Consider the following 24,471-nt stretch of genomic DNA (forward strand, 5'->3'; position numbering starts at 1 on the left):
GTTTGGGGAAGAAATATTGAACGGTTTTAAGCTTCACCTCCGGGAAAGACAAATGTGCACGGACGGACGGGAGGACGGACGGACGGAGTCCATTCAAATATCCCCGGAAACGCGTTGCGGGGAATAAGAACGGACATTATGAGTTTGTCATACGTATAATTATGCATCGAACTGCATAATATTATTCTGACTGGAATATTTTGACATGATACAATAATGACAGACAGAGACACAGACAGACAGACGGTGTTTTATTTTGTATAAAGGCCTCAAGACCCATGGTACAAAGTTTGTTTGTGTCCAGCTTGCATAGGGAATGGAAGTGGCAGTTACAGTAACATACAGTAAGAAAATACCCGTTACAGAACAGTTTACAATTTGCCATTTTATTAACATCTGGAGATATGCGGAAACGTCTTAAGTGACTATTAATGACCATGTTTAAAGTGTCATTAATTAATCCTCATTTCGTGATACACGACATGGACTTCATCCTCAATAGCATCATTGTGATTATAGAAAACTCATTCATGAATGTGAGTGGTAAAACTGCTTCGAACTAACTACATCTCGATTATTACTACCACCCCAAAACTTCCTTAACAACCGTCTACATTGAAACTCTATGTTAAATAGAGCATATATTTTCACAGGTAAATTTAGATTTTGTTTAGATATATACATGACAATCAAATGAAATATATAGATCCTACGTAGTCCCAGAAAGAACTGTTATTGAACCTCTCAACAGTTTCACTTTCGGGTCACCTACAGACTGGCAATAGCAAAAGAATGACAATAGCACAACTAAATCGATAAAGCGAAACGTAGAATATATTTCTCTTAGGTCCGCCTAGATGTTTTGATATTTGTAAAATCACACTAAAAAAGAATCTAAAGATCACTACTATCCTAGAGAGAACAGTATTTCTACTTTCTCGGCGGACTTGAATAAAATATATTTGAATCACCTAGTTTACATAATTCAGACAACACCAAAACCTAATCGATAAAGCAAGTATACAACAGAATTGTTCAGGTGGGCAGTTTTCTGTACACGGTAAACAGCAAAATCGGTCAGCATTGATGCCAGTATTTATTCCAATGTATATAAAATAACATAAGCCAATACCTAACATATCTTACACAATGAACATCAGACATGTCATCATGTACATACAATAAGAAACATAGAAAGTCAAAACATACATTTATCAGGTAAGTCAACAAGTCTATGTTGAATACAAACAGTTCTCAAAAGCGGGATTCTGGTGATAATTTATCCCCTGATTAAGTCTTGTAATTTAATGGAGGAGTAGGCAGATCTGAGTCCAACACAACGGGGATAGACGGTAGGTGTTGTATAAGGTCAACCCATGTCATACTGACCAAAAATAAAGCCTGGTATTAAAATTGGTGTGGAACTCTAAGAGTGGCACATCCATCTCTACACACCCCTTTGTCAGAGGTAGACCCAGTGTTTGACGACAGTAACTCACACACAATTCAACTTTCAATTTTATACACACAAATAAATGTACATCGGGATAAATTGACCAAGAAAAAAAACACATAGCAAACCCTCTGTGGGGAATTTAAATTATTTACAAACACAACAGGACTGATAGAATAACGAGACAGACAGTTTAGTAGCTACATTTCTCTCCTGACACAAGTACCATGGCACATTTAAACTGGGACATTATATGTCCGCTTCAATCACTTTCATTGTCTAACTGAACTGACATCAACATGTCTATTTTACAGCTACAAATATTATATTTCAATCTCTAGCCTCTACATATGGGTATTTAAATTATTTATTTCACAGAGTAGAAACAAAATATGTCAAGATATTCATGATTTGAAACAACTTTTACTCAATCATCAACTCAGTTGTTAGTTGTGATATGTCCCAGAAATGTATGAAATGTTTCATAAACTGATCAGTTATTACATAATAATAATCATAACAATACTCTTGTGTGGATGTAAAATGCTGCTAGTACACAAATGAAAACTGTCATGTAGAAAACCGACATATTTAGCTAACCTTGTCACATTGTTGTACACAACATACAACACATGAACAGGTAACTTCTATGTCCGCTTCTTTCAGTTCTGTTGTATTGAATTTGTCTGATAAAGTTGATGTGTGATATTTACAAGTTTACACTGGGTCATGTTTAGTTTATTTCTTAGGCCAGGACTTCATTAATGAGTGATTTCTTGATGTCAGACATGAGGATCTCCTCCCCACTGACCACCTTCATGTTTACTGTGAAGTAATCTGACGGATCTACAGCAAACACAGGGAGAAGATCCTCCTTGAACTTCACATCAACTTTCCCTAAAACAACCGACCTGTCTACGTCAATAAATCCTATTCTACCCCTCCCGACATCCAACACAACGCCATAGTGGAGGGTGGCCTGTGTGCCGGGTGTGTCAGACATTGTGTTTCTGTAACACTTCCCCTCCTCCCCCGCCAGATACACCCTGGTACAGAGACTCCCCCGGTGTGTGACACAGCTCCATACACTGACACACAAGGAGCGGCGCTGGTAACAAACATACCCCTCACTGTCTACCTGGCTCTCCTCCCCCACACCCACCTCCAGGACAGGCCACCACCCCCACCCATAACCCACCACACCCACCCTGGTGTTGGTCTCCCAGTATCGTGTTGTGTGGGGGACAGGGGTGACACTAGAGGGGGATGGAGGAAGGGGGATGGGGGTGGAGCTACACGTGCCCCTCAATTCCTGTAGTCTGCCACTGTCCGTGTGTTGTGTGGCGGGCGGCGAGTTGGCCAGCTCACCGTCTGTAGTAACATGGCAGTAGTCTGTGTTGGCTCGACCAGCGTCCAGTTGGAGTTTAGGACCTGGAAATATACAATTGTTATTTTATTGAGTTTAGCAACTGTATTTCCTACAATATATCATTGTATTGTTTGTCCCGTGTCAGTGATTCCAAAACAGCGCACTAAATGTTCGGCTGCCATTTTCGTCCGTCTGTAAATACAACGATACTCGTGCCCTAGATAGTAATAATAACGACATGATACTATCCAGATGGGTATTTAAATTGTTTGTCATACATTTCTACATGCATTGGTAAACACATAAACTCTGTCTGACATACTTTTTACAAAGTTACATTTGACTTTGTTTGCTGTGACTGCAATCACAGAAAATGACACCATGACAGCTTATTACGGAAATATTTCAGCATCCTATCACAATAAAACTGTCATCATGGGTATTCTAACCTCTTGTTATACAACATAGTAAAGAGTGAGACAGGTAGTATTGCTGTATGGCGATATTTTTACATTTGAGTGTTCAACAGACAGAACGTGAACCGGTAACTTCTACGTCCGCTTCAATCACTGAACACAGTTTCATGACACTCGCTATGTGGGGAGGTTGTGTCGTGTCTCGAGGGGGTCAGATATTTGTAAACGAAATGACTATGTATTAAACCGCTACGTTATTATTATTCTTAAGAAATTTGAAATACACACATTCTAACAATAATCCACGATAATCCCACCTGATGTTTCATGATGATTTGCACTATGTTGAAACATACTATCATCTTGTTGATCGAAATATAGTGACTCGACTTTTACTTATTCTCTAACGTTTTTCATACGGGACAGTGCTTCGTATATGTTTAGATATATTGAACAATGAAATTTCAGGCCATCGTGAACCTGTTCCATGTAACCCTTTTCATTAATGTCACAGATCGGCCTAGGTGTTAATGTACCTGGATAGAACAACGGCTTGGATCACATTGGAGACACACAGTACTTGTGCTACCTGAATGTATGCGGAATGCATAAAGCATAACAATTATCCACGCCACCATACATGTCTAACTGAATAGTAAAAGGGCTTGGGTATCCGTGTCGATCCGGGTTAGAATTGATCTTCAGTAAGAGGCGACTTACGGGTTGGATGGTCAGCCTCGCTGACTTGGTGGACACATGCCATTGTATCTCATTTGCCTCAATTGATTTTCATGCTGTTGAACACTGGTCCAGAATTGATTGTTTACAGACGGCGGTCATATAGCTGGAATATTGCTGAGTGCGGCATTAAAGAAAAAAATAATAATTAAAAAAATACAACGGCTTGGGTCTCACTGGAGTGTAATGCGTTCCATGCAATCAGATCTCTTCTAAATTTACTTAACCTGCGTCTATAGTAATAAGGTAATTGTAACAAATAAGGTTCTGAAAATAGTGAATGCTTATACATTATACAGTAATAACCCTTCGATGAGTCAAGAGCAGAGCGACACCATAGCTGCTTAAACTGATCAATGAGAATGAATGGTACAGTATAGGGATACAGGCTACAGGTTGTTTGGCAAAAATTCCCTTGAATTCCTTGAACTCTTCCACCTTGACCTAACGTAGCTGGACATGTTATTGTCATGAAGACATGATTACCTCCTATTGTTGTGATCATATTCATATGTTTTAGTAGTTGAAGTATACATTGTTATGCAATTAGCTGAATAAATATTGCATGAATCTAGTACAGTTGTAATTGTTTTTATACATTTATTATTGTGGTGGAATAGTCTAACTGATGGAGGGGAGTGAGCTAGTAATTAAAAACCATATGACTGGAACAGATTGTGTATTGGACGGGTAGTCAAATTGGGAGTAGTCTAAATAGGAGTGAACGTTCCTTAACTTAAGCATGTACATTTGCAGCAGCGTTCCATCTTCATCTTGGCGGTGTGATAATTGTTAAGTCAGCCTATCAGTTGCTGATGACACGAACTACAAATACATTGTAACTCCAAATAAGACCACTGTTGATGTTTTATATGCTGTGGTCCCGTCAGATGAACAATACTGACACGCCTAGAATTCGCCACCCACAAAAAAAAAACTGCATAAAAGAATAGATTTACTTACAGGTAATGAATCTAGAACCTCTTTTCCCGCTGATGATGTGCATCGTGCCTGAATACCCTGAAACATAGTTGTCATGGTAACACATGGCTTTGTTTCTGTAGACTGATATCACATATACTCCACAGTTTAAAGTGTTAGCGAATCAGAGAGTTTTGATTATCGTCGCTTTGAACATTGTTGGGGTAGGATCACAGGAATATGACACATCTAAGGGTCGCAAATCTACTCAAGCAGCGGCGGTGCTGTAGTCGACATTGGCAACCCATGTCAAAACACAAAATTAGGAAACACAAAATTAAGTGAGCTGCACAGCTCCTATTGTCTTTTACAGTGCAGTGAACTACAATTACTGTTTTAATCAATGTTTTCAACTCTGTTTCTTTTCACATTATCTCACAAGCCAGAAGGGAGACGCCAGAGATGTTAAGTTGTTACATGCATCCCGAATAACACAAAAGTCATTCTGAGTCCTTGCTACACTGTTACATGTCAGAGTAAGCTTTTAACTGCGTGATAACCAACGTGATAATGCGTGATAATTCCAAAGTCGAAATAATTCCAATTAAACATAACAGTTATAGAGCATCTGTTATCTGTCAATGGAATTAAATGGGGACATCTTACGAAACTTCTGAAAATGTTAGTAGCTGTAACCTTTACTTGGAGAAGATTCCAACAACTAAACAACAAATCCCCATGTACAAACCTTTCAGGTATAGGCCACGCTCAGGTGACTCTGAAGGGATGATTGCTCCGATTATGAACTGAAAATGAACGATGAAAGATCGTCACATTGTATTAGTGATATGCATAAATCTAAATGGAAAAGAAGACTTTGAACTGAATCCCACTTCATTTATAATATGGAGCTTATATTCTGATTTCGGGGCATTTGTATGACATTCAACGTACATGCTTAGCAGCTTCAAAAACGTCCTGTGATGTCAGCGGTTCAGGTGCGACTTCCTGTGATGCCAGCTGTTCAGATGCGACTTCCTGTGACGCCAGCAGTTCAAGTCGGAGTCTTTGTGATCCAGATTTCGGGGGGACGGTTCCTGCTGAAAAAAATATTTGAACTGAAATTTCAAAATTTAAAGTCAATAACGTCTCATAAGTTCTTATTTTTATATCAACGACTGCTCTGATATTTCAAAAGGAAGTAGAAAGATGATGTGGTTCATTCGACATTTGATCTGCTTTTCCCGACCTTTATCCATTTATTATCTTGTACCTGTGATGTGATGAATGATCTCCCCAAGCTGATGCCACCGCCCTTCATGTACCTGAAACAACGATGCTTACATCATAAATATCAGAATATAACCTTCGACTTACACAGTAGCTGTGTATATTGAATGTATCTCACAATACAAGTCATAAATGTGTTCAGTGTTAAGAGCCTGTAAAACACTTTCTCAGTAACCTTTTTCATCAGTGTCTTAGATATATTCTTTTTACAAAAGCAGTACATTACCTTCCTGGTGTCTTCCTCTTTTACGGTCAATTGCATATTCCATTTTTGGAGATCTGAAGAGGAAAATACAAACACAGGTTGATTAGAATTTCGTCAAGTCATATAATACATCATACCTTTTGATGAAAGCAACAGGATGTGGTTTCAAACTATGTCATCATTGTGTGGTACACACGATACACACATATTGTTGCAGAGGCTAAATGGCACCACAAATAGAATAGATTTGAAGAGATTATCATTACAAAAGGAACTTACACGATTCAATTAAAGATGTAACTCATACGAGGAATATGGTAAATGTTTTCGATTGTCACTTATGTTTTATCTGTGTACAATGAACTCTTAGCCGAACTTTTAAAAGAGACTTCTTAAAAAGGAAAAGTGTTATTAGGAAAAGTGTTTTGTGTGTTACAATTTTTCGAAAAGTCTAGTTACCCTGTAAAGTAGGTTGTGTATCTGGTATGTCATCCACGTTGAGACTGGAGGCAAGTCCACCAAATGTATCGATGAGTTCCGTGAGAGCTTTCTGACCTTGAAGGTAAGAAGGATATTCGTGTCTTGTGTGTCATCTTCTGGAAGCTCCCTCTTCAGATTTTCATCACTTTTCGTCTGCAGTACATCTGTGAGAGTAATGAGCTCCTCTCGTCTTGTAGATTCAAGTGTTCTCTGGGTGTAGTCTATCGCCGATACCATTGAAGTATGGACGTCATGTAAAGTGTCAAGTTTCTCTTGAACCATTTCTGTTTGGGACTTGGAGACTCATTTGAATTTCCTCCATGAGTTGTCTCTGTCGATGAAGGAACCTTTACAGCAACACTTTTACAAACTTTAGTAGCAGCTTGTTCCAGTCTTCTCTGAGTAGTTCCCAGTTCAGTTTGGTGACTTGTGACAGTTTTCATCCTGCTAGTGACATCTTTCAGTTTATGTTGCTGCTTCTTCACCTGCTCCTCCAGCTGACCCTTCGCTACGTCATAGGCCTGATTCAAGTCTTCATTCTTGTGCTTGTTGTGGGCCCCAAGTTCACATACACGACAGACTGCCTTCTTACAGGTGTGGTCATACAGCTGCAGTTTGTTGTCAGGGTGGTCTCTGCAATTAGGCTCCTTCAGCCACTGCGTCATAGGGATATTCTCTGACTGGTTGATCTCAGTTACTCTGTGATTTCGATTCCTTTTCGGTTTGTCATGGAGTTTATGACAGTCGGAGCAGAGCTTGTCATCACATTCGTGACAGTACACCACAGGCTTTGCATCATGATCCCCTTCGATGTAGTTGCATTTCATCTCACCATCAGCGTGGACTTTATAGGCAGCTTCATTGCGTCTGACATGATCTATTGATGTCTGTTCCATGGTGAAGTCACGGCCACAGGAAGGACAGTGTATGCAGGTCTCTTCCGCCTGTGTAGCTTGGTGATCAAGGCATGGCTTGCAGGCAGAATGAAGGCATGGAAGAAGACGAAGCTGACTCTCATCACAACAGGACTCAGTTGATAACTGGCACACTGTCTCAGTGGAACCTAACAACATACACATGACACGAAAGTTGAGTTGAACTAAACCTAATTAAAAGAAATATATTCACACATATCCATACGCTCTTTTGTTGTAATTAGTGTTACATATACATGACGGATTGTTCATCTGTCTAATGTACCTCCATGTTGGACTTGCTCTGTATTATCCACCCTGTCTGGAGACTGTGACCTTGGAACACCCACTACAGCATCGTATGCCTCCTGTTCTTCCCGCAGTGTCTGAAACGACAGATATCGCTGCACCTCGTTTGTCGTTTTATTATTATGCTGTGCATTATTGTTCGTCTTTATTTCAGACGTTCACCAGATTAAGACTTACAGCACATAACATTATCATCTACCCACCTTCTCCACGTTCTCACATTTTGCTTGAGACTGCTGCAACTCATCATTTGACTTTGACAACGCTGTCTTCACTGAAACGACAAAGATGCGAGGATTGAACAAGATATCAGTTTGTCACATTCCAGTATTTGTTTGTCATGTTTTATTGTAAATATGGTCATCATATCTTTCCCCAAATATGACAAACAGCAATATTACAGGCATCACCATCGACGCTGACAATATAAACTATATTATCGAAATGGCAAATACAATTTATGTTAACATTATTTACTATATTACATTGACGAAATAATGTAAATGATGACATCATAGTAAAGGTGACATCATGAGAGTCGGCCAGTCGCAAATTAGTATCCAATTTCATCAGAGATAATCGGTATCGACATACGAACGATTAGGTTTGACATCGTCATCGATGTATTCTTCTGTCAGCATATTCCTGGCCAGAAAATTTATATTCACAAAAGCCAAGTGAGTTTGACATTTATGTGGGTTATCATCCCACTCCATGATTCTAACGATCCAATAAAGATCATGGTTAAGAATAGTTGATGTGGTGACATTCTCGCTACGTCGCTAACGTTTTATTGCCAGCGGTGAAACCCAGGCAAAATCGTAATTTGTCGGTAAACATTTCACGTAATTCGCGCACAGGCCGTCCCTGGTGTTGCCTGGCCCCGTCGATCTACACTCTGCACCTCTATCATTCCCACAATTCGTGATTTTGTCTGGTCATATCTCTGAGGTGCCTGGTTGCATTTTGCGATTGTGAGTTACTCCATGGGCGCACACATTTTGGCTTCTGTGTGCACACGCTTAGAACTAATGTTGCCTTCAGATGCAATACTTTGATGAGGTAAATATACATGTCAACTACATGTACATCCAGGTCATTAGTTCTCACATTTGTTTGCTGGCAATATATACTGTAGAAAATAAGTATCAGCTTACGAGTTTCAATTTCCTCGTTCTTCCCTTCTGTCTCTGACATGTGTTCATCAATTTCTTTCTTCATTCTTTCCTCCAGTTCAGCATGATCAATGTTGTTTTGTTCAATGTGTTTCTCAAGTCCTTCTATTGCCTGGAAATAAACGTGAACGCCCGGTAAACAAGTAGATAACGACTTCTTGTAAACAAATCACCTGCCATTTTATCAGATTACACGTCTTATATAACCTTCAAAGTTGCTGAAAGAGTACGTTTTAGGTTTACTACCGTTGGGAAACACTAAACGCGATTGCAGTAATAATCCTATCAATTTTCGACTATTCACAAGACAAACGTCATTTAAACTAAATAGGAATACAAGATTGCAACGCATAATCACAACTTACAGATTTCATGTCAGCTATCTCCTTTTTGTACTGAGCTTCCAGTTTGTCCTTGTTAACATAGACGAGATCTGGGTTACCTAAAAATATAAAAAATTCTTTTTTTAAGAAAACGGTGTCACAGGATTTATCATATGAAGCGCACAGGGGAATATTCTGGTCAGTTTTCATTTGGTTGCGTGTCTGTTATAGTGTTCGTTTAATATATTCCTGAAAACTTAAATATCTCACTGTGAAAGGCATTCTTGATCGCCACAGATATCTAAGGGACATCTTGGAGAAAATTATAGTGCCACATTTTTAAATGAGAACACTCGGCTGACAAAAAGACGTGCAGTGATGGATTTCCTACGTCTGGAGGCAATAATGTTCAACACGTCCATGGCCAACACAAAGTCAAGACAGGAACAAGCGCTCGACGAAGTAAAACAGACCGTGTCTGATTCTGTCGGTACGAAAACATTTCAGTCAGTCATCCATGTGAGTAGTGGCTGCACATGATGCTGACATTATGACCTCTTCTGGTAGCTTCAGCCAGCGATTATGAAATACAGCTTGATGCAGCCATTGAGGATGATGGGCGGGTACAAATGTGGCCCAGGGCAGAAAAACTGACTGGCATGAAACTGTCTTTCTGTTAGAGTTGACTGCTGTCGCCTTTGTGACATTTGTAATCTCTTGGTACATAAAGTGAAGCGTCGCTATAATAACCAGCTACTGCCAGTATTTATGTATTTATGCTATATATATACAGTTATAACATTCTTACTTTATTAGGTTCACTTAGCAAATCCATGTCTGTGATGCTTAGATTATTTGCAATATTTGTATATTCATCAAGAAACCCTTGGAAGGTTTGCCTACCTTCTTCATTAGAGGTCTTATCAAGTCTTTCCTTGATGAAAGGCTGAGTAGTGTCGAGGACAGCACAGAGCGTCTTGTAACCTTCTACTCCCTTCTTTTTAAGCGTCTCCAACACCATCTCACATTTCTCTGTCCCAGCTTGTCTACATCTATCATAGTCTGTCTGTGTGAAGATACATTTCTCATACAAGGCATCCAGCACAGGGTCGACCTGAAGGTTCTCCTTCAGAAATGTGTGGTTCTTCTGAAGGACAGCAACGTGGGAAAGGTCCATTCTGTATAGCAAGTGGTATAAATATCTGTAACAGCAAAATCACACGTTATCAATAAGAGGTATGCTTACTGTCTTCTATATTTAATATTTATGAAATATAGGGATTTATAATGAGTTTCGTGGTGGTAGAATGCAAACATATCAGCCACAAAAAGAAACTGTACATTGTTAAAATATCTCCAAATTTGAAAACATAACAACAGTTTTCACCTAAACTGTAATGGGTGGATATAGAGATCATAAAAAGATGGCAGAACAGCATGTTTAAAGTTATCTGGTGGATATGGAATTGGTACGCCACAGATGCCACTTCATTTCATTGCCAACATTCTTTATAGGAGAGAGATCCAATGCATTTGCGGGCCAAGGCAGTACTTGAACATTGTGCCGTTGAAGAAAAGCCACAACAACCCTATCCGTGTGAGGACAGGCATTGTCATGTTTGGATGTCAATCCCGGGTTAAATTGCCTCTGGTTCGAGAATCTGATGTCTGTAGCCCACATCAGTCAAATTGTCCTGACAACTAAACGTATTCTCTGACGTGCATTTATCTCATCCAAAAGTTACTGAACCACCACTAACAGCGATTCCTCTCCTTGGCATTGTCTTGCGCAAATACTCCCCACGACGCCGGTAGACACGTTGACGTCAGTCACTACGGGAACAGTTAAATGTGGACTTGTCTGCAAAGCCAACAGTCCTCCATCACAAATAAGGTACACGGAGATGATTTCGACAAGCCTTTGGCTGTTTTCTCGATGTCGTCGTATCACGATAGGTCGTATGGCGGGACGACGTGGTTGCATCCCATAATGACGTTGAAGCTTTCCCTGACTTTGTCGCCGAGTCCAAGAATGGTCTGAGCAGTAGTAACAGTGGTGAACACTGCATTCCGGGATATGAGAATCACCCATATCCATCTGTCATGTTTCGGTGCCGTGGCGCATGTGTCTATGCCGAAACCACTGACATCTAGAAACGAAGCACATGTATATCTCCTTAATTCAGTTCCTTAAATACTATGTTTTCACCGAAATAGTTGTGTGCATATGTAGTTCCAATGTAAACTAAAGGGCAAAAGAAGCGATACCAAGGAAGCTTTTAACTGTAACTTTGAGGAACCACACAATATCATTTATATATGCGAAACAGATGTGTCGTCAATATAAATCATGAGAATATATAATTATCAGTATCTCGAATGTCCGCCACGGGCATCAACACAGGACCCAGGTCTACATCGTGCTGAGAATGTCAAACTCTTGATAACGAGCAGAGATATTCTTCGTTACATCGTGAAGAGCCAGGAAAAGCTGCTGTCTGTTTCTCGGCATCACAGGTCTTGCACGAAATTTTGAATCCAAATGATCCCAAAGATGCTCAGGTGGTGACTTGCAGGTGACCATGCAGGCTAGTGTGCGTGTGTGTGCGTGCGTGCGTGCGGGCATGCTTGCGGAAAGAAAACCACATCAGCTGGAAGTAATTAGAAATATTTTATGTAGCTGCACCTTAAGTCGTTACAGCTCCTTATAAACACTCGAACACAATTAGTGAACCTAATATCCATCATGGCTAGCTACTGTCTTGAATACATTCAAGGATTCGAACATTAATCTGTGTTCCTAGCTATTAAATAGGTCTACAAAACTAGACGTCCAGGTGACCAAGAAATTCCTATTTTCAAGAGTCCTTACAGGGAAGTTTTGGTTCTTACGAAGTAATGATTTAATGTATTGTACTGTATATTAAGACGTAATAACTACATTATTCAGGTATCTGGTAGTTTCCCTCAGAATGCAATATATTTGTTTCGGCGCAATTGTTTAAGGTTCCTGTGAACTAGAACACATCTGCTTCACATAAATCCCTACTCTGGGAATAACCTTGATATGACACAAGAAAAAAACACCACACAACCCAATATGTCCACTGCCATGTTGAACAATGACTCGAACCTGGAACATCAAGGACAAGGGGCACGCAGCATATCTAACCCGTCTGTTCAAAGTATGAACGCCTATTGAGCCAGATACTGTTGAAAATAAGTCAGTGTTCAGTTATGTGAAATTCGAATATATCGATATGGAGAAAAAGCGAGAATTTGTGGTCAGTCCAGTCCGCATGATAAGCGGTGTTAAGAATGCTGTCTGACGACATACATGATCCGTGCAGCTTTTAATACTGTGTGAAGTCAAATTAAGTTCACGGTGTTCTCACTGCTACTGCAATCACAAAGATTTATGCATGTGTCAATTGAATGTGGAGGCGAACAAAGAGATGGTCTTTAATTGTAGGTACATGTATATAATGTCAGAAACAGAAACGGCACCCAGACATACACTTTGATTCAATTTTTTCAAACCACAATTTGTTTATACAAATTTTACAGTCAGGTATGTAATGTCAGAAACAGAAACGCTACCCAGACACACTTTTTGATTCAATTCTTTCAAACCACAATTTGATTTTACAAAATTTACAGGCAGGTATGTAATGTCAGAAACAGAAACGGCACCCAAACATACACTTTGATTCAATTCCTATAATAATATCAATAAATAATGGCAGAAGACAGATGTAGCAACCATAGCGAGAGAGTTCAGGGACATATTACGCAATGTGGGCATATATAAGGTAGTGTTGCTTAACAGTAAATCTAGTTTAGCGCAGTATAAACACATGAGCTTGTTTACATATTTCTCTGTTTAGGGAACCGGGGGGTAAGAGGATGTGTACAGCCTGTGAGTGATTCCGTACAATTACCCTCTATTTACAACATCTAGTTCATACCGGATCCATACACAGAGGGAATTGCCCAAGCCATATGACGACCTGACCTCACTGTTCACAAGGACTGTAGCTTGACCAGTTAACGAAAATAAATAAAAAAGGAATAATTCAACTGGGTCCTACCTGATCTATGTCTTCTGTGTGCTTGCAGGTCCCATAAGTTAAAGTCGTCCTCGGGTAGACTACTTTCTCCAGAATAATGACAGACGTTGTTTGTCAGTCTGCGCTTCTGGTCCTCTGTGCCCAGCCTGAATAATGACAGACGGTGTTTGTCGATCAGCCCTTCTGGTCCTCTGTGCCCAGCCAGAATGAAATGTGTTACATCAAGGAGGCGACTAGAACTCGCAATACAAAGAAAGCGCCAAAGTACACGTCACGTGATTACTAACGTAACACCCCATTTCAGGGGAAATCGATGGCCTACGTGCAGCACGACAGGACTTTCAGGTTACAATTGTATACGACAGCAAAGGTAGGTCAGTCGTATCAACATGGCATGCAGTTGGATATTATGTCTAGTGCTTTCTTTGTGCAGTTGTCATGACTCGCTGGCTTTGACAGGCAATGTGTTCTTAAGAACCGATATGGCTTTTGATCTATAGTCTAATGTTTTGCTTCTTCTTTGGCAATTATCACTGTACTATGGCCAGCATGCATTGACTAACAAGAAAGGTCCACACACTGAATTCACTTACTGAGGTATGGTGGTTGAGAGAAGAATTACAGGATTGGATTTAATGCTGTTTTGAAAACTTATTCATGATCATTTATATCACCGCGTGCTAGATTAGTGAGGTATGAAAGACTGAAATGGTTCGCCCCATAACGTTAATGCCTGACTGACATAACCAGCACAATGCAACACCTGGTCCATACAGAAAGAGTTGAGACAGACAGTTTTTCCCATGAAGGACTAGTTGAATACATCTTTAAAGGAAGTCTGCAAAAGCACTCTAAGTCCCTGTGGTCCCTAGTATGGTTGATCTAACTTCAGTTGTTGGTAATCTTTAACCTTTTTTATATTGTTTTGTCCACAGAAAAAACAACTAGGATACACAGATATAATTTTAACTACTAGGTTTAATTTTATATCTGTGATATCCTAGATGTTTCTACTGTCCTTCATTGACAGGTTTTACTCTTCAACATGTCTTCATCTTTATTGTATGAATTGATTTCGTCACGATATGGCTGAGACATTGCCGACGTGATGTTAAATATCAATTTAAAGTTGTGAAAAGCCGTCCAATGGCACCTTTAACGACACCCTATATCAACATATATCAGTTTCAGATCACAGTGGTATGGGGCAAGTACACTGACATTGACATTTGATGACCAAATCCACTTGCTCAGATTAATGATGGCATTTTCATCTGTCACAGCCACGTCACCATAACTCCGATTAGGCTATTAGGTGTCAGGGCCTTGCTGCTTAGATCCTGCTGTTTGGATCCTGCTGCTTGGATCCTGCTGCTTGGATCCTGCTGTTTTGATCCTGCTGCTTGGATCCTGCTGTTTTGATCCTGCCGCTTGGATCCTGCTGTTTGGATCCTGCTGCTTGGATCCTGTTGATTTGATCCTGCTGCTTGGATCCTGCTGTTTGGATCCTGCTGCTTGGATCCTGCTGCTTGGATCCTGCTGATTTGATCCTGCCGCTTGGATCCTGCTGTTTGGATCCTGCTGCTTGGATCCTGCTGATTTGATCCTGCCGCTTGGATCCTGCTGTTTGGATCCTGCTGTTTGGATCCTGCACGACTGTGATGCATTGTCCAAGACAATGGGTGGATTGCAAGCAAAGCGATGACCAATGTATTCTCCACTCACTGAAGAAAGACCTCACCATTTGCTTCAGTGTGATGGTCCCTGTCGTTCTTGGCATTGGTGCGAAAGACTAGGTCACATCCTTGGAGAAAACACGGTCAGCATAGAGAATGATAAGTCTTTCACCTATTCCCATTGATGATATTCTCCCAGAATCTTCTGTCCTCACTGGGTACCCACTGACCCCTGGTTGCGTGAGAGGCATGTACAAATGGAAAACAGGCTCATTCTTCACCGTTCTGCTTGAAGTATTGTTTCTTTAAAATCTATTTTCCAGTGAAAGTATAAAAATACAAAAAATGCAGATATTTTAATGTACAGTGTGTTTATTCCCCTGAAGTATCGATTAGGAAAAATTCACTAGCTAAATTGCTCACTTTAAATGGAATTGTCGTCCACATATTTGAAAATTCTAAGTTGGCTGAGTAGAGAGTGGCCATTGTTCCCCGGACATAATATCGTTGATACACAATGCCGTATAGTACTACATCTTTGTCACAATATAATGTGGATACCTGAGTCTGCTATGGGGGTGACACTAATCAGCCACCATACAAATCTGTAAGACGAATTTATTTTCCCATAGCCATTTTTCCTATTCCAATTTAAGTTTTTGCTCCAGTCATATCCAAAGCATCTTCATTCGAAAATATATTCCAGTAACCAGTTAAGTGCTGACACTCTTCTTGCCAAGGGCTTTACGCTTATTGCATTTAAAGTTACTAACATTTGTCCCTACTCGGCCACTTCAGACTTTTCGGCGAAGAGACTTGTTCCATACAAGAATGGTTTTCCATACAAGAGTCCATACTATGCTTAGTTGGTCTACACAGTTCAGGAGCTTCATGGTTACATTGTTTTACAATACATGACCCTGCCCTATAACGCAATACTCTACATGAAATACCTAGTTCCTCACTGAAAGTGGGTGAATGTGGAGTCTAGATGCCATGTAACAAGACATGCCGTGTCTATAAAATATAACTAAAAGAAGGAAAGATACCTAAAATAGAACTAGAAATAATACAATATGCAGGAGGTATAGTGGGAGTGTTTCTATTCATGGAGGTGTTTTCATTCTTCAAAGGGGGAGTGTTATGATCTTGAGGGGAGTTATGTTCTTATTCTGGGGTGAAACTATCCTAGATTGATATGTTTCATGGTGGGAAAAGCAATCAAAGAATAGTACAACAATCAAAGACACACACACACACACACACACACACACACACACACACACACACAAGCACACACACAAGCACACACACACATTCACACAAGCACATACATTCACACAAGCACACACGCACAGGCACAAACGCAAGCACTCACGCACAGGCACAAGCTCAAGCACTCACGCAAGCCTTCGTCAGTCCAGGCATCGTTGATCTGAAAAATACACTTTTGCAAGATGCTTCATTTCATAATGTTTAAGTGCACCTACATAACGTGCAACGACTAACGCCACCCTATGAAGGGAAATCGGTTGCCTCAAGTTCCTTTGTTGCCATGGCGTGAATTTCAGTTGCAATTGTGTAGAGTGACAAAGTTAAGTTTAAGGCTATTTTGTGTCGTGGTTGCCTTGACAACTCATTAACGTGTTGTCATCAGTATGTCATGGACGAGAAGACGCGGCAAACCTGGCAGCATGTTTTCTGCAAGATATACTTTTCCCTTCTGTCAAGATGATGATAACATATACAGTATGGTGTAGGATGAGTGTGTGTATATATGTACACAAAGTCAGATTCTGCTGAGCCAATAATGCGAAACAGGGGACAGATTTTTATATGCCTTGAGGGATTAGAAAAAATGTCATCATGGTGTGCACGAAAGGGAACAACAACAACAACAACAACAACAACAACTGACACCACAGAAATGCAGTGTCATTGCCATGTATTTACATGGTTCAGGTTGTCATGTCAGTGAGTAAGTGAGTTAGTGAGGGATTAAGTTTTGTTTTAGTCACATTTATACAATATAACTATACCACCAACAAAGAACAGTATAGACAGACAGACAGACAGATTATATTTAGTAACATTGGACTACTGGCCCATGTTACATTTGTTGTGGCAACATCTTGTTGTCACGTGATAAGCAAATAGAAGAAATGATTTAAACATGAATTCAAACATTCTTGGAAAGTACAGACTTTAGAAAAATGGCTATTGCTTTAACGTTCTGTGGTGTGAAGTCAACACATTTATCATTTGGTATTTACATACACATTTGCCATTGAGAAATGGTAAATATTTTATTCTCAAATCATTGAATTTTGGACATTGGAGTAAAATACATGAACTTCATCCTGAACTTGTCCACCGTTACAGTGGTTACATAAAGTGTGCTGTGTTTCAGATCCTTGTTTCGTCTGGTTACACTCACATTTAGATTAACCCGTGCAGGTCCGCGTTAGAATTGATCTTAAGTAACCCATGCTTTTCGCAAGAGGCGACTAACAGGATCATTTGGTCAGGCTCGCTGACTTGGTTGACACATGTCATCGGTTCCCAACTGCGCAGATCGATGTTCATGCTGTTGATCACTGGATTGTCTGATCTAGACTCGAATATTTACAGACCGCCGCAATGTAGCTGGAATATTGCTGAGTGCGGTGTAAAACTAAACTCACTCACTTACTCACTCGCATTTAGATTATGTGGAGTAGTTCAGAATTTACAAAATATCTTCGGTAACGAAGCATGTGATACAATCCTTATTTTACAATACAATAATTACTAATATGTGACGATTGTACATTGCCATGGCGAGGTTGGACATAAATACTTTAATCATTGCTTCAACACATACAAAAACAACTTTTCATCTCCTACATTTTGATATAACCATACATGTGAATACCACAGGCAAACAATACAAGACGGATATCTGAACCCAATTCCTTTTACCTCTATCATCTAGTTCTTTCAACAGTTTATAACATTGGTCTGGATATCTGTTTTCACAAATTCTGACCAGTTTAATCCAACATTTAACAGCTCTCTACCTACACTCACATACAAAAGATACGTCACGAGTTTTTATCAACTACCAAACAACACAAGCTCAAACACGAATAGATATGCACGTTTACTATGCATAACGAAGGTGTATGTAAAGCATGTCTGACATAAAGAAAGAGAACGTGGTAAACCTAACAGTGGTACAGGGAATGTTGTCAGATGGGGGTCGAGTGTCCAGTATTCGAGCGCAAGCCAAAACAACCAATGACAAAACAGAGGTTGAAATGGGAAGGCAGATCGTCAATACTGCGCATGTCCACCCCTAACATCGGTGCACGTCAGAACACGTCGTCGGGCCGAGTGTGTAAGTCTCCTGATCACGTGACTGGGGATCCGACGCACTTCTGTCTGTCATGCCTGAGCCAGTACATTTCTCGTCAATGGAGGGTGTGGAAGCTGTAGAATCCGACGTCCAAGATGGCCCCACAAGTGCTCTGTCGGAGACATGTCAGGGGATCTTCGTGGCAAAGGCTGTACAGGCACGTTGTTGACGCTGAGAAAGGCCGTTGTGACATAAGCGGTGTGAGGTGTTCTATTGTCTTCTTGAAACAAGGTTCCTTGATATTGCTGGAGGAAAGGCATAATATGGGAGCCCAGAACTTTATCAATATACCAACGGGATGTCAGGCTGCCATTGATGATAACAAGGTCGGTCTTGGTGTTCGAACATGCCACCCCAAACCATCACACTCCCTCTACCATATGGTTCCGTTTCCTCAAAGCAAAGACGTACCGTCCGTTCCCCACGCTGGTGGTAGACACGTCTTCGGTCGTCAGTTCTGTTTACTCTCAACGCTGAAAAGGACCCGTTGCCGGTTCCGTTGCTGCCAATGACGAACATTCCTGGACAAAACCAATTTCGACGTCGATTTTCTGGCAGTAACGTCATGCCCCTCAACGGTCTATAGGCTCAGATTTGCATCTGGACACTGTCCACCTGCTGACGCGATGACCAAGGCAAAGCACTGCGAGGAATCTGTTGCTTAAATGAAGCGTCAGTATATAACAGTCCTCTTGTGGGGTAGTGACTCTCGGTCGACAGCTCCTCTGTCTGTCTGCTGTCCGGCCAGTTTGTCTGTAACGTGCGACCAATGCTCCAATCGTACTTTTTGCACAACCCAGGATTCTTCCAACATCGTCGTGCGTTGCCCCCAGATGCAGCATGCCAATCGGTCTTTCTCTCATTTTCTGCTGTTAATCGAGGCATGTTCTGTTGGTTTTTCAGATGATTATGATTGCAAAGAACAGTTTCCAACGTGTTTTATAACCGATCTCCATACGGGTGCTTTCCTGCACGTGCAGGAAATTTCACTGAATAAAGTATGTTTTCCCGCTTCTGGCATGCAACACGTGCGTTTCCTTGGGGTGTCATACATTTGTTTGTTTGGGCAATGTGTTCCGAACTGATTTACATGCTTTTGGCCATATCCAGCAAATATAATCGAAATTAAATTTTGGGGACGTTTCTTTTGCACGCGAGTGTACTTTACATAAGATGTTTGCACCTATTCTATACAGTAATGCTATTTATGACCCAATATTTCCGATGCATGCAGCAAAATAGGTGCAATTTTGCAATCGAAGATATCACATGCTGCCTAAAAAGACAAGAACTTGTTGTTATGACACAGTCTGTATGCATGGGAAACGGTCTTAGAATACTGCACGCTGCTGACCAAATCAACCTGGATGAGAACATGCTGCCAAAATATTTATAATACGATACAATTTTCAATTTTGCACTAAAAATATCAAGCAAATTTATAACATTGAAACATATATTTACGGCTCTGCCAATACCACATCAAAGCAAATGGTCAACATTGATGTCGATACTTATAGATGAACAAATTTAAACACGCAGACACCGACTAGCCCTCTCCCCCGTCTTCTTCCCTTGCCATCTACTCTTTCTCCCCTCTCCTGTCTTTTCTCTTCCTATTCCCACACCTTCACGTCTAGTACATATATCCTATATTTGCTATAATTTGTCATTATGGTATGTAAAGCAAATGTGAGGATGTTACTTTCACAACCGTGGATAATATTTTACATCTGTATGTGAAATGGATATAATTGGAATCACAAGAAGTAGTGTAACACCTCGCCCCTATGTGTATTTATGCATCGCATGTGTAACATCTGATCTTTTGCTATATAATAATAAAAAAAAGATTTATAATGTCTGCCTATATTTCTTTTACAGTGATATTATGTCAGAGCAGCTCATTCGTCCAGGGAGCAGCAGTACAATTGTCACAAGAATGGTTTTGTCTTTGTATAAACTAACTGTATAATCAATTCTGTTTCTTCCCGTTCCAGCGCAGGATTTAGTAGTTCTTTAAAATATGAAAACTCTTCTCCGGGTGTAATAACATCTTGATTGTTCATGCGGTTCAATGCCACAATTTAGACACAGATTACATGCAGTTCTCTTCTGGTCACAACACTGCTCTAGTGTTGAACAAACCTTGATTTAGCAGATATATACTGTTGAAGATTAAAATCAGTCTTCGACACTATTGCACTCAGAGTCAAACCACGGTATATGTTTCTTTTATTCGTGATACGCTTCCTCTATATATGTCAGGTACATTACAATAACAGAACATAATACCATCTGATAATTTCTTTACTGTTATATTAACATTATCCCCTTATCAGGGGTAAAAAATCGTTTAACATTTGTGTTCTCACAGTGTTTTGTCGTATGTTCTACAGCAACAGATGTATTGATACCGATCAGTGTAGCATATGATCTGATTCTGGCCTTGGCATTAAGTCCATGTCTTTAACATTGACAAATAAATCACTTGAGATGTTAAAATAGCCCTCAACACTACAGCCTGAGTATGAAGGCAATGTGTTGTTATTGGGTGTATCGGTCACAGCACGACCATGTACAATGTGTAGTTACTGGATGTATCGGTCACAGCACGACCATGTACAATGTGTAGTTACTGGGTGTATCGGTCACAGCACGACCATGTAAAATGTGTAGTTACTGGGTGTATCGGTCACAGGACGACCATGTACAATGTGTAGTTACTGGGTGTATCGGTCAACTACACGACCATTTACAATGTGTAGTTACTGAGTGTATCGGTCACAGCACGACCATGTACAATGTGTAGTTACTGGGTGTATCGGTCACAGCACGACCATTTGCAATGTGTAGTTACTGGGTGTATCGGTCAACTACACGACCATGTACAATGTGTAGTTACTGGCTGTATAGGTCACAGCACGACTATGTACAATGTTTAGTTACTGGGTGTATCGGTCACAGCACGACCATGTACAATGTGTAGTTAATGGATGTATCGGTCACAGCACGACCATGTCCAATGTGTAGTTAATGGGTGTATCGGTGACAGCACGACCATGTACAATGTGTAGTTCCTGGGTGTATCGGTGACAGCACGACCATGTACAATGTGTAGTTACTGGCTGTATCGGTCACAGCACGACCATGTACAATGTGTAGTTACTGGGTGTATCGGTGACAGCACGACCATGTACAATGAGTAGTTACTGGGTGTATCGGTCACAGCACGACCATGTACAATGTGTAGCTACTGGGTGTATCGGTCACAGCACGACCATTTACAATGTGCAGTTACTGGATGTGTCGGTCAAAGCACGACCATGTACAATATGTAGTTACTGGGTGTATCGGTCACAGCACGACCATGTACAGTGGATAGTTACTGGGTGCATCGGTCACAGCTACGATCATGTACAATGTGTAGTTACTGGATGTATCGGTCACAGCACGACCATGTACAATGTGTAGTTACTGGGTGTATCGGTCACAGCACGGCCATGTACAATGTGTAGTTACTGGGTGTATCAGTCACAGCACGACCATTTACAATGTGTAGTTACTGGGTGTATCGGTCACAGCACGACCATTTACAATGTGTAGTTACTGGCTGTGTCGGTCACAGCACGACCATGTACAATGTGTAGTTACTGGGTGTATCGGTCACAGCACGACCATGTACAATGTGTAGTTACTGGGTGTATCGGTCACAGCACGACCATGTACAATGTGTAGTTACTGGATGTGTCGGTCACCGCACGGCCATGTACACTGTGTAGTTACTGGCTGTATCAGTCACAGCACGACCATGTACAATGTGTAGTTACTGGATGTGTCGGTCACAGCACGACCATGTACAATGTGTAGTTACTGAGTGTATCGCTGACAGCACGACCGTGTACAATGTGTAGTTACTGGGTGTATCGGTGACAGCACGACCATTTACACTGTGTAGTTACTGGGTGTATCGGTCACAGCACGACCATGTACAATGTGTAGTTACTGGGTGTATCGGTCACAGCACGATCATGTACAATATGTAGTTACTGGGGGTATCGGTCACAGCACGACCATTTACAATGTGTACATTAAGTTGTTTACAGATTTCAAGTATAATAACCAGTGGGTCACAGATATAGATCTGAAACTAGTATACATAACAAAAAGGAAACTTTACACTTGGAGAAATGAATTATATTAAAATGGGTAGTACAAGATAGTTATAATGCTCTTTCGTGAAAACGAAACCTTGCATGTGATCGGTCTTTACATGACCACAATTTCATGTGACTAAAGACCTACACATGTAGAGAATTTGCTGTTGACTGGAAAAAGAGATATAAACAATACATGCTTAGCCTTCGAGTGTTAAACGCGAACGTGTAATTGGCACGCTGGTCAGTCTACTGTGGCTGTGACGGCTGCATCATTTGCATAATCGTTTTGTGAGCGGGCAGTGTAGGGGTTGTGTAACTGCCCAGATCATACAAAACCATCTGCACGCTGCCCATCTTCGTGCCTGACGCGCTATTGTTGGGTAGATTCTCACTGAGATAAACGTCTAAGCTGAGCACAAATGCACCCAAAGATGGCTAAATTTCCGACAAAATGCCGGTATTGACATCTTGGGGTGGTCATCGAGATTACCTGGCCTTAATCCCATCGAACAAAAATGGGCTGCGCTTTGGAGAAGTTTTGTGCCTTGAGACGTGGACCCCAGAATGTTCAAGAGCTGGGCGCCATGTTGGTACAGCAATTTCGAAGGTTGTCCAATGCTGTGTTCACAGGTGTCAGGCGAGAGGGGAGCGGTGCGGAACAAACTTCAATACAGGTGTCTAGTACATGTGAAATTAAAAAGTGACCCCATCGTACTACTGCTGACCGTTGAGGATGCATTAAGCCCATCTTAATGCCTAATTCCGTTCTAGTGTACGCTCATTACTTCCCTAAACAAGATTTATCCACTAGCAACACTCTTGTTTTATATGGGTATGTTTTGGCCAGCCATAAACTAACGGATGTAAAGTTTCTTTCTTGATCATTATATGCAAACATTAAAGATGACTATGCATAACAATACCATATAAATAGAAGCGTCAAACGCCCATCCACGTTCAAACGAAATCTCTGAAAACATATTATCAACATCCACTATCAATAATATTCACTATTATGCATCGACTGAATAGCATTAGCAGGCGTAAGTTGAAACCATGCTACATTTGTTCTGTTCAAAGAGTGGAAAGTCATACAATGTGATAGCGCTCTCCTTTGTCAAGACAAATAATGATGGTTGCACCACTGGGGCAAGTCAGCTCGGAAAACCTTCTGGCTTTCAAAAGGTAGTGTGATAAGGGTTGAAATACGATTTCTATATGACAATCATATCTTATAAATTGCATTGAAAATGGCCCGTCCTACATGAAAAGCCCCACAAATGTGTTGCAAATTAAACATGATAGCCCAACTGACACACTCAGCACATCGAAACACCTGGTAAGCGCGAGCATACAGAAACACAAGTCCTTCAAATGACATTTCAGTTGTTCGGTCAGACTCTATCTCCCGTAACGGACTAGCTGGGTACATTTTTCACATTAATTGCAATCATATGATCCTTACCATGTTTAGAATACAATGCAGCATGTATTAATTCTGACTAGATGTTGAAGATATGCACTTTCAGGTTGAACTTGTCAACGGTTTAAATTTGTTCCATACTAGAATTTTTA

At 40.6% G+C, this 24,471-nt stretch overlaps 2 protein-coding genes across 3 annotated transcripts in view; both read right to left on the minus strand.

The window, feature by feature from the left end:
- Positions 1 to 234: 234 nt before the first annotated feature.
- The window catches only part of LOC124262332, an 82,444-nt gene continuing 58,207 nt past the window's right edge, over positions 235 to 24,471 (minus strand). Inside the window, exon 11 of the mRNA XM_046696824.1 lies at positions 235 to 2,884. Within this exon, the coding sequence (XP_046552780.1) occupies positions 2,199 to 2,884 (686 nt within the window). The 3' untranslated portion in view covers positions 235 to 2,198. The remainder of the gene's footprint in view (positions 2,885 to 24,471) is intronic.
- On the minus strand, positions 6,855 to 13,963 carry LOC124262333 (E3 ubiquitin-protein ligase TRIM33-like). Of its 2 annotated transcripts, none has more exons than XM_046696826.1 (7): positions 13,685 to 13,963; positions 10,497 to 10,795; positions 9,636 to 9,712; positions 9,253 to 9,382; positions 8,299 to 8,369; positions 8,073 to 8,172; positions 6,855 to 7,935 (listed from the first exon to the last, which is right to left on the minus strand). In XM_046696826.1, the coding sequence occupies exons 2-7, from the start codon at positions 10,768 to 10,770 to the stop codon at positions 7,094 to 7,096; spliced, it is 1,494 nt and encodes a 497-aa protein (XP_046552782.1). In that variant the 5' UTR covers positions 10,771 to 10,795; positions 13,685 to 13,963; the 3' UTR covers positions 6,855 to 7,093. The 2 variants fall into 2 exon arrangements, with proteins under 2 accessions (XP_046552782.1, XP_046552783.1); XM_046696827.1 differs by having other exon boundaries at positions 10,497 to 10,771; positions 13,685 to 13,696.

Source organism: Haliotis rubra, unplaced genomic scaffold, assembly GCF_003918875.1.
Source record: "Haliotis rubra isolate DU_JTF1 unplaced genomic scaffold, ASM391887v1 Scf831, whole genome shotgun sequence".
In the NCBI taxonomy this organism is placed as follows: Eukaryota; Metazoa; Mollusca; class Gastropoda; order Lepetellida; family Haliotidae; genus Haliotis; species Haliotis rubra.

Excerpts from the sequence above, each read along its gene's own strand:
- LOC124262333 (XM_046696826.1), bottom strand. The coding sequence starts at position 10,770 with ATGGACCTTTCCCACGTTGCTGTCCTTCAGAAGAACCACACATTTCTG. Across the intron at positions 9,713-10,496 it reads TAAGACCTCTAATGAAGAAG|GTAACCCAGATCTCGTCTAT; the intron begins GTAGGCAAACCT and ends TTATATTTTTAG. Across the intron at positions 7,936-8,072 it reads AGAGCAAGTCCAACATGGAG|GTTCCACTGAGACAGTGTGC; the intron begins GTACATTAGACA and ends GTATGTTGTTAG.